At 42.4% G+C, this 10,459-nt stretch overlaps 1 protein-coding gene across 1 annotated transcript in view; it reads left to right on the forward strand.

The window, feature by feature from the left end:
* The first annotated feature begins 615 nt into the window (after positions 1-615).
* terfa (telomeric repeat binding factor a) overlaps positions 616-10,459 on the forward strand; it is a 12,136-nt gene continuing 2,292 nt past the window's right edge. Inside the window, exons 1-14 of the mRNA XM_016255093.1 lie at positions 616-842; positions 959-1,054; positions 2,301-2,419; positions 2,508-2,648; positions 2,731-2,828; positions 4,607-4,879; positions 5,883-5,960; positions 6,049-6,105; positions 6,338-6,442; positions 6,798-6,926; positions 7,003-7,107; positions 9,768-9,860; positions 10,092-10,178; positions 10,251-10,358. Coding sequence (XP_016110579.1) covers positions 686-842; positions 959-1,054; positions 2,301-2,419; positions 2,508-2,648; positions 2,731-2,828; positions 4,607-4,879; positions 5,883-5,960; positions 6,049-6,105; positions 6,338-6,442; positions 6,798-6,926; positions 7,003-7,107; positions 9,768-9,860; positions 10,092-10,178; positions 10,251-10,358 — 1,646 coding nt within the window. The 5' untranslated portion in view covers positions 616-685. The remainder of the gene's footprint in view (positions 843-958; positions 1,055-2,300; positions 2,420-2,507; positions 2,649-2,730; positions 2,829-4,606; positions 4,880-5,882; positions 5,961-6,048; positions 6,106-6,337; positions 6,443-6,797; positions 6,927-7,002; positions 7,108-9,767; positions 9,861-10,091; positions 10,179-10,250; positions 10,359-10,459) is intronic.

Below are 10,459 nucleotides of genomic sequence, written 5' to 3' on the forward strand. Positions count from 1 at the left end.
AGAGATCAGGCTTTTCATCTGGAGGAACGGGATTAAAGAATGGCACGTTCAGTGGAGCAACGGGGGAAATGGAAGATTCCTTTACAGTTTAGTAAACACAGTCTCATACTGTAAATAACGGGAGCATCCAGATGGGTCATGTTGAAGAAGCAATACCTCCTGCATTTCTTGTGTAGCAAGTATGAACAAGAAAGAAGAGCAATAGAATTCAGGATCTTCATTTTAAGGTTTTAATGAAATGGGCAAGTGAAATAAATAGTAATGTATTCTTTGATTTGATGAGAGACACAGGGTTGGTAAATAGAATTTAACACTAAATAGAGTTTCACACTATCAAGTAATTCTATTTCCTGTGGTTTGCTGATTAAGTTCTTAACATTAATATTGGGGAAAAATCCCATTGATTTTAAAATCGACATATTGTACATTTTAAAACATGTTTAACGCATGCATTGAAGTTATCATCTTTAAGAAGATTATTATTACGTGTCCTGTTGCCTCTAAGACTAGAGATGCTCTTTGAGTCTGTAAGAGTTCAAGAATAAGTTATATATCTATATATCAACAACACGTGTTCTGACATCAGCCTCGCGTCACATCGCGCTGTCCAATCAGAGGCGCCGCCCTCTGCTGCGCCCCGCCCCCTGCTGCAGTCTGAGCGCGGGAAGCGCGTGTGCTGATCGGGATGAGCGAGTCCGCGAGTAAAGCCTGCTCTCTGAGCTCTCCGAGCGACGAGCGGATCATCAACCGCTGGGGCTTCGACTACTACGTGTTCAAGGCGTTGAGCGCCTTCAGAGACGCGGACTACACGGCCTTCACGCACTTCACCAGCATCATCGAGCGTGAGTGGGTTTGTTTACATCCGCTAGCTTTAGCGCTAGCGCTAGCGCTCTCCCGCACAACCCGCCAGAGCTCTGTGTGTCGCTCACTATAATGATATCGCTGTGTGTCGTGTCAGATCTGGTGGTCAGACCCGTCGACGGACACAGCGACATGATCGTCAAGCTGCGCTGCATGCAGTTCCTGTCCCGGATCAACAACGGAGACAAGCTCGGTGAGTGAGCGGAAGTGACGCGCGGTCAGGTCATGACGGGCTCCACCGATATGCGTGTTTTGACAGCCGATATAGTTTTATTTATTTTAATTAATGTTTAAGAAATTTGAAAATGGATACAAAAAATACATGTGTAAAATAAACACACGTATACTTTAGATGACAAAGTATTTTCACAAATAAATAAATATTTAATAAAAATATAATACAGGGCACTCGGTATTCTGGGAAGTTTGTTTGTTGTTTAAGCATTCTGTCTGATTATTAGACAGACTTCTATCCGTATTAGACGGGACTGTTAACGACGACGGCGAACAAGAGGCAGAATGTGAGCACTGTGTGTTCAGGCGCTGCCGCTCTCGGAGCCGTCAAAATAAAAGTCCCGCCTCGAACGCATCGGCCAAACAGGAAACTTATCGGCCGATGCCGATATTTGAAAAATGCCAAATTTATCGGCCGATATATCGGTCGACCACTGCCCCCCTGTCCAAATACCCACACACTTGCGGTCTCTGCGCTTGAGCGCTTGACTATTACACGATAAGACCGACGGAAAATGAACGCCGGAATGAGAGTATAGCTCCTAGCCGTATCGGCCTACAAAATCACAACTTTTCATTTTCCGTCGGTCTTAGTGCACGATGTAGCTACAGAAGAGTCAAGGTTTAAATAGGATAAATATCGAATCTCTTTGGGCATTTTTGAGCGAGATGCTAACGGTCTAATCCGATTCAATGATCTATGCTAACACTGCAAAACCTCATCTCACACCTGTGTGTTCTGCTCTTATTACACGAGCTGCACTACTCTTCTGTAGTATCACACAGAACTGAGCGGCAAGCGCTCGGTGTCATTCGGTCGCAAACTGAAGAAAAGTTTGTTCTTCGAGGCGTTTCGTGACTTTTCTGACTTCAGACACAAAAAAAGTGCAACACTTTGACAAAATTTGATTTCTTGATGATTTGATCGTTTATAACAGTGATTTTATAATTTCTAAATATAAAGCTAAAAGTAGAAATGAATGACTAATAAGCTGATAAGTGCTGCCATCTACTGGTTATAATGGCGATTTTATGTGTTTTTTTAATTTAACGTAGGTGTTTGTTTACCACAAAACTATATTTTGGTCATCCCATTGAAAATAACATTTAATTTGGATCGTGTTTTGAGCTGAAAATAGCTGCATGCAATGCCTGGAAGTCATTTAAAAGTGCTTGAATTTCTCTCAGAAGGCTGCACAAACCCTGAGCGTGTCTCTGTCTGTCTGTGCAGCTGGTCATGGTGTGCCTGCGCGGCGGGGAGTTCGCCAGGGCCGAGGAGGTGCTGCTGAGACACTTCAGCGACGCCGCAGACTCGGCCGGGAAGGTGAGGAGCTGACGGAGCTGCGGTGTGTCTGGTGTGTGACGTCTCTGACTCTCTCTCTCTCTCTCTCTCTCTGTGTGTGTGTGTGCAGAAGAAGCTGTTCGAGAGTCTGATCCGGCGCCGGCGCTCCTCTCACTCAGTGCTGCAGCTCAGCTCCTACGCCGACTTCAAGCAGGACATGCTGGACTTCATCGAGCGGCAGTACCGCGTCCCCGAGCCCTTCCTCCTGCAGGTGCGCCTCACTCGCCTCGCTCGCTCGCCTCAGACGCTCCTGTCTCTCCTCACCCTGTGTGTGTGTGTGTGTGTGTGTGCAGATGCTGAAGCGATCCGGACACCCCGGCGTCAGCTCTGAGCCCGTCACCTCGTCCTCACAGGACAGACAGAAGACCAGTGCCGCCGCAGAGGATCATGGGTAAACACACACAGCACCAGTGAGATGTCAACTAGTGCTGTTACTAGTGCACACTTATTCACTTCTATTTGTTCCCCACTTAATAACGTTACTTCACTAAATGTTTAGATTTTATCAAATTACTGTGCACTCATGATTTTCCTAGAATAACTTTTGCAGCTAAATTATCCTCTAACCTAGTTTACAATAGTATTTTTGTCATAGATTATGATTATATATTTTTTCATTTGTTATTTTTCATTCAAATGAAGTTGTCTATATTTAGTAATTGTGTTTAACACACAAAAGAGTGACGATCAGGTCAACACATTGAGGTATAGAAGTTCTGCATTGATTTAAAGAAAACTAGTACCAACTAGCACAGAATCGGCCGATACTCCGAATTTTCTGGATCGGATCAGATCGGAAAAAATGGTATTGTTACATCCCTATATAATATCAACATACAATTACATATATATATATTAAATCATATGGCATAAACATAAAAGCCCATTGAAAATATTAATACATTCTACAATAGTATGTAAATAATAATACAAAACTTAAATGAAACATTAAAAATGTTGCCTTGGCAACTAACTGAAAAGTTGAATTATTTAAATAGCTAAAACTGGGATAAAATATATAGAAATAGAAACATAAAGCACATAACTAAATGACTAAAACTCAAACTGTAATTAAAATGACTTGAAATATAAAAAGTTAACTCAAAATATTAATACAAGCAATAACTAATAATTTGAGAAAAGCACAATTACTAAAGCTTTGAAGCTATGAAAAAACTAACTCAAAATATTCATAAATTCTAAAATAGTGTATAATTAATGCTGAAATGGCAATATGGATGTGTTTGTAAAGCGTCTGATGTTAATCCTGTGCATCACAACCCTGAAATGAAATGTAAATATTAGATGAAAAAATGTAAAGCTAAAAAACCTAAATGAACATTAGAAATGCTGTCTTGGTAACTCTGAAATATAAGAAGTAGAAATACAGAAATGACTAAAACTGAAGGCTTACAACTAGCACAGAATCGGCCGATACTCCGAATTTTCTTTATACATATATATATTATATCATATGGCATAAACATAAAAGCCCATTGAAAATATTAATACATTCTACAATAGTATGTAAATAATAATACAAAACTTAAATGAAACATTAAAAATGTTGCCTTGGCAACTAACTGAAAAGTTGAATTATTTAAATAGCTAAAACTGGGATAAAATATATAGAAATAGAAACATAAAGCACATAACTAAATGACTAAAACTCAAACTGTAATTAAAATGACTTAAAATATAAAAAGTTAACTCAAAATATTAATACAAGCAATAACTAATAATTTGAGAAAAGCACAATTACTAAAGCTTTGAAGCTATGAAAAAACTAACTCAAAATATTCATAAATTCTAAAATAGTGTATAATTAATGCTGAAATGGCAATATGGATGTGTTTGTAAAGCGTCTGATGTTAATCCTGTGCATCACAACCCTGAAATGAAATGTAAATATTAGATGAAAAAATGTAAAGGTAAAAACCTAAATGAACATTAGAAATGCTGTCTTGGTAACTCTGAAATATAAGAAGTAGAAATACAGAAATGACTAAAACTGAAGGCTTAATGGAGTTATTTAAAGAAAAAAAACCACAAAGACTCGAGCACATACGTTTACTAACCTTAGACCAAATGTAAATCTAAAAGGGTAAACGTGAACCCATCCTGTGCTAGTGTATAAGTGTGTCTGCTCTTGTTCCTGGTGTGTGTTAGCAGTGTGTCTGCGCGTCTGAGTCTGCGCAGTCTGCGGCAGGTGTACGGCGTGCTGAGCGAGCGCTACGGCGTCAGCGTCTCCTTCACGCAGCTGGAGCAGGAGCTGGAGGAGGAGGAGGAGGAGGAGCAGGAGGAGGAGAGCCCCGAGCTGCACCTGGCCCTGTCCGAGACGCAGCCGGAGACGGCATACGCCGCCATGACCATCTCACGCCTGGTGCAGGAGGACGACAGCCAGCTCAGCGCTGAGGAGGAGGAGGAGGAGACGCAGATCAGGTCACTGACCTCCGCAGATCTGACCCTCACAGTATTCACTCTAGAGCCCTGTTCACACCAAGCATGATAACTATAGAGATAAAGATATCGTTCTGAATAATAAAGAACGGCAGAGTCCACACCACAGCTATAACGATAAAGAAGATATCGTTTGAATCTCTTTCAGAGCGGTTTTTTTTCCCAGCTTGATGAACGATACAAACATTGACAGCCAATCAGAATCCATCCTGCTGTCACGAGCTGGAGAATTTAAAGCGGCAGACGCACGCGCATGTGCTGAGAATAAACAGACGATATCGTTCGCTGGTGTGGACGCTAATATCGTTATCTTTATAGTTATCGTCCTTGGTGTGAACAGGGCTTTACAGCCATAACCACACAGAGGAGCAATAGCGCTTCCAGAACCATTAAAAACACTGACAGCCAATCAGAACCTGTCTGACGTTACAGAGCTCCAGCATTCTGACTAGCTGCTGTTGTAGTTCTGCTTACAGCTGTTGACTTACACTACCAGTCAGAAGATTTTGGACAGGAAGAGTTTTTAACTTTTTTGAATGGTATAGTGTATAATTTTACAAAAGCTTTTTTATTTCAGATAAATGCTGATCTTTGATCTTTCTATTCATCAAAGAATCCTGAAAAAATATACTTAACTGTTTTAAATATTGATAATAATAATAATAAATGTTTGAGCTCCAAATCAGCATATTATACTGATTTCTGAAGATCATGTGACACTGAAGACTGGAGTAATGATGCTGAAAATACAGCTGCGCATCACAGAAATACATTACAGTTTAACAGATATTCACACAGAACATTTATTATAAGCAGTAAAAATATTTCAAAATGTCACTGTTTCTGCTGTATTATGGATCAAATAAATGCAGGCTTGGTGAGCAGAAGAGACGTCTTTAAAAAGCATCACAGATCTTCTGACTGGTAGTGTAGTTGTGTGTGTGAATGGGCCTGAGCTCTTCTCTGAAGGCAGCGTGTGTTTCAGGATCGTCGTTCCCAGCGGCCCAGACTCGGACGATCCTGAGGTCCAGACGCCTGTCAGACGCTCAGACACACAGAACAGGTTCAGCAGCAGGTCACATGCCAGATCATTGTGTTGTGTTGTGTACCGTCCAGTGTCTGACCGCTGTGTGTGTGTGTGTGTGTTTCAGTGAGTGTTCGTCAGCTCAGATCTGCACTCCTGCTCGTCACACACAGAAACGCAACAGGTGCGTCAGCATCAGACATCTTCACCACACAGCTCTCAGTCATGGAGTCCATACTTTTGCCCCAGTGTCTGTACTCTGTGTTTTGATCGTGAAACGGTAATGTGTTTTGGCCATTGAGAAGCTTAACGCAGGGCTTTATACAGTACAGACTGTGTCGAAGCAGCTCCACAGAGATCACCAGGAAGAGAGGTCACCGTGATAATCAAGGCTGATGGATCTGTGTCTCCCGCAGGATCCTTCTGTCCAGTGATGTGGAGTCTGAGGATCCCGCCGCGTCTCCTCCAGCCAGCAGACGCTCATCCAGACACAAACAGCAGCAGAAGAAGAGCGATCTCAGGTGATTCACAATCAGATTCACATGAGCTCAAACTCATATCAACAGAAAGTCTTAATGAAGACGTTAGTCAGCGATGGAGAGGTTGATGTGATTATAGGTGTTTCTCATCGTTTCTGATGGACTGAGAAACACTGCACTGCGCTCTAAACGCTGACGGGACGGTCATATTCCTCTCAAAGTGCTGCACTGTGTTCATTTACACACGAGCAGCTCGTGATTCAGTTCACAGTTACTGCTGTGACAACACAACATGTGCCGAACATCGTCCATTAGTAAGGGTTTATGAATGTGTTGTCAACAGAAGAGACTCTCTGTGGTTTAATGAGTGAATCTGGTGGTCATGTCTTGATTTCAGTGAGTCTGAGTGTGTGCTGATGGAGGTGCAGTGTTCCTCAGCTCAGGTCTCCTCTCCCGCTCGTCCCAGCAGCAGCAGCAGCTCTCCGGCCGTCAGACGCTCAGACAGAGACACACAGAGGCAGAGCAGGTGCGTTTACGACTGTACGTCCTCATCACAGACACACGTGTGTGTGTTCAGAGTCACTGAGCGCCGTCTCCCGCAGGATCCTTCTGTCCAGTGATATGGAGTCTGAGGATCCCGCCGTGTCTCCTCCAGCCAGCAGACGCTCATCCAGACACAAACAGCAGCAGAAGAAGAGCGATCTCAGGTGAGGACTGGGACTCACACGAGCTCACACTCGTATCATCAGCATCTGATCAACTGTTAGGACCGCTTCTCATTCAGTTTTAATGAGGGTTTAATGAGGACCTTAATAAAGGTCTAAGCCTCAAGCATCAACTATAGATCGCTGTTTTTCAATGGAAAGCTTATAAAGAATGTATTTGCTAAAGCTGTGTAAGCAGTACACATCAAAACATGCATAATCAAAACACAGTACATACCAGATTCATCGTAATAACGAGTCCCAAACGCATCCACTGCTGTAAATCCCAGTTTAGTTAGAAAGGTACGGGTCCACTGAACAACATGCATAGAGCACTTTGTCACTTTTAGTCCAAAGAAACAATAACGTTGTAATATGGATGGTTATTCCTTTGTTTACGTCTCATTTCTTCGGGGACAGTTATTGTTTTTATCCTTTATGGAATAACTTGCGCTCAAAAAACTGCATCTTGGTAGTAAAAAGCAACATGGTTTTGTAGCATACAGTGTCACAAACAGAATGAGACCATCCACTAAAAAAAAGTCAAAGATACGCAGAATATTGTTTATTTGAATTCTGGCGCTCGCTCGTGACGCACCTGGCATCTGTTAGGGGCATAACTTAGCAATCTGCTTTATGCACAAATAATTCTTCTTTTTTTCTTCCTATGCAACATTTTTCATATATGTGTGTGTTTTGTGGGGAATGTGGCTGTATCTGCATGATTACTACCTATATGAGCGCACATCAGCGTGTGATTAATGTGTATGACAGCTATCACTAGACGTGTTTCCATTACCCTTCAAATTGCGAATTGAAAATACGCCTAATGGAAACGCGTAAATTTTGCAAAAACGCACATATATCGCAAAAACGTTTTTACGCTCGCATGAGGTGGTTTTTCAGGCAATGCGATAAAGGAATAATTTGCAAAACTGCAATGGAAACGGCTTTTTCGCATTTACAGGTCACATGGCGTATGTAAAAAGTCATATGGTCATTCTTCAATGTACTATAACCTCCAAGAAACACTTCAAACGTGGCGGCGCTCCAGTATAAGGGGCTTTCCTACCATTAATGCTTAGACAATCAGTGTACTATAACCTCCAAGAAACACTTCAAACGTGGCGGCGCTCCAGTATAAGGGGCTTTCCTACCATTAATGCTTAGACAGTTTACGCTGCACACGTCTGCGGTGCAGTGTGGCTCTGATACGGCCACTGAAGCTGATTGCGGCCACTCAATGCTTGTGTTTATTCCAGAATCCAGCCGCGCCACACGTTTCTGAAGCGGCTCTCTGTGCTGTGTCCGCTCCCGCAAACATTCTAATATTGTATATAATTTTCGTGCATCAGGGCGCCGCTATCAATATGTGGGGTATTTAAATCCCCTTTGAATGAGCGCTCGCAGTCGCAGTTCACTTTCGATTTCGCGATCGCGCGCGCACTGTGTAAAGGGAGCACACCTTACGATAAAAGATATTTGTCAGTGAGCTCGGGATCAGTTGAGGAGCAAATCCTCCAACATCTTGTCAGTTATCGCTCCTTACTTCTGACCCGTGATCAGTCAAATCTGACTTCTGCAGCTGGTGTTGGATGCAGGGTTGTTTTACTGGCATGGGCTTGGGATGCACAATTAAAATGTAATAATTGTGATCATTATTTGACCTTCCATGATCAGGTACAGTACTGACTCTCTGATCAAATCAAGCACTCTGTAATCACAGCTAAACTGTCTGATCAGTCAAGTGTTTGTCATGAGAAGTGCTCCACAAAACAGCTATGGGTTGCAGACAGTTATAAGAGTTGATGTGACATTCATCTTTTGAATATACTGTGTGAACTCAGAGAGCTTTATTTCCCCTCCTCTAAGTTTTGTCAGTTGTTTTGTTTATTGGTCTAATAATTGTTTGTTGGGTTGCATTGGTTAGTTACTCAATTAATTATCTTGTGCTTCGTTCCCCACTTCTGAATTATGTTGTATTGATAAGGAGTTATCACAAACTAAGACTGTTTAGTTGTGCTGTCTTACAAACAGTATATAGTAAATGTAAGTTAGTGTCGCTGATGTAACGGTTAAAACTTGGAGTGGCGATGAGGTCTTAAAATGTATGGAAAGAGTCTTTAAAAAGGTCTTAAAAGGTATTAAATTTAACTCCATGATTCCTGTACAAACCCTGTATAGCCAAAATCCTTTGCCATGACTTATTTGACTTGGAGGCCAAAGGTTACGTTTTAGTCGCATAACATTGGTTAATGGAAACGCCGTCATTTCGCAATACCTTTTTATCGACATTTATAAAATATTGCCAAAGTTTTGCGCAAATCTGTAATGGAGACATAGTCTCAGAAAAATGGTTGCAGGAATCTCATTTTTCATGGCATCTTACTCCGATTTGAAACAGAAACTCATGAGACATGTGACTTTCAACCCATTATTTTCCTGGATTGCTCCAGGACTGATTTCATTTATTTTTTTATATGAAATTTAAAAAAATTCAGTGTGGTACAATTTGTTTCAAGGCACTTCAGTGTCTATAACTTTTTATCTTTTTGAGCATTATCAACTCTGGATGATGGATAGTAAAGCCCAAAATTATATGTAGCTGTTGACTGTTCACTGTCCACTGCTGATTGCACTGTGTGTGTGTGTGTGTGTTTCAGTGTGGGTGAATCCGCTCCGGTCTCGACTCCTGCTCGTCCCAGCAGCCCTGCATCCGTCACACGCTCAGACAGAGACACACAGAACCAGAGCAGGTACGTCTGTCTTTGAATTCAGACGATTAAAGCTCAATCATGAACAACAGCATTGGTAAAAAAAAAAAAAAAACTCGCGGCCTTTTAAGATATGTATTGAATAATGGCAGTAAAATGGACACTTAAATGTGAGTTTTGGATGTTTTCTTTCCTTCAGTCTGAAAGGAGACATGTCGAGTGGTTTTGCCTGTGGAGTGTTGAACTGAATAACTGACTGTGTGTGTTTCACAGTGAGATGGAGGTGGAGGATGGAGGTTCATCCGTCCAGCACTCGACTCCTGCTCGTCCTAGCGCCACAGACGCACCGAGGCAGAACAGGTGTGTTTGTGACTGTGCATCATCATCCTCAGGGCTCTGATAGGCCGTATGTGACATGTGTCTTCTCCTCAGGAGTGTGACTGTGTCCAGCGAGTCTGAGGATCACAGCTCGTCTCCTGCGGCGCAGACGTCCCGCCGCCGCAGCTCTCCGTCCTCTGGAGGAGCTCACAGCAGGAGGAGGTCCGTGTGACAGGAGCGTGTGTGTGTGTGTGTGTGCGCGCGTGTGTGTGCGTGCGCGTGTGTGTGCGCGTGTGTGTGTGTGTGTGTGTGTGTGTGAGAGA

Source organism: Sinocyclocheilus grahami, unplaced genomic scaffold (assembly GCF_001515645.1).
Source record: "Sinocyclocheilus grahami isolate Dianchi unplaced genomic scaffold, SAMN03320097.WGS_v1.1 scaffold1312.1, whole genome shotgun sequence".
Taxonomy (NCBI): domain Eukaryota; kingdom Metazoa; phylum Chordata; class Actinopteri; order Cypriniformes; family Cyprinidae; genus Sinocyclocheilus; species Sinocyclocheilus grahami.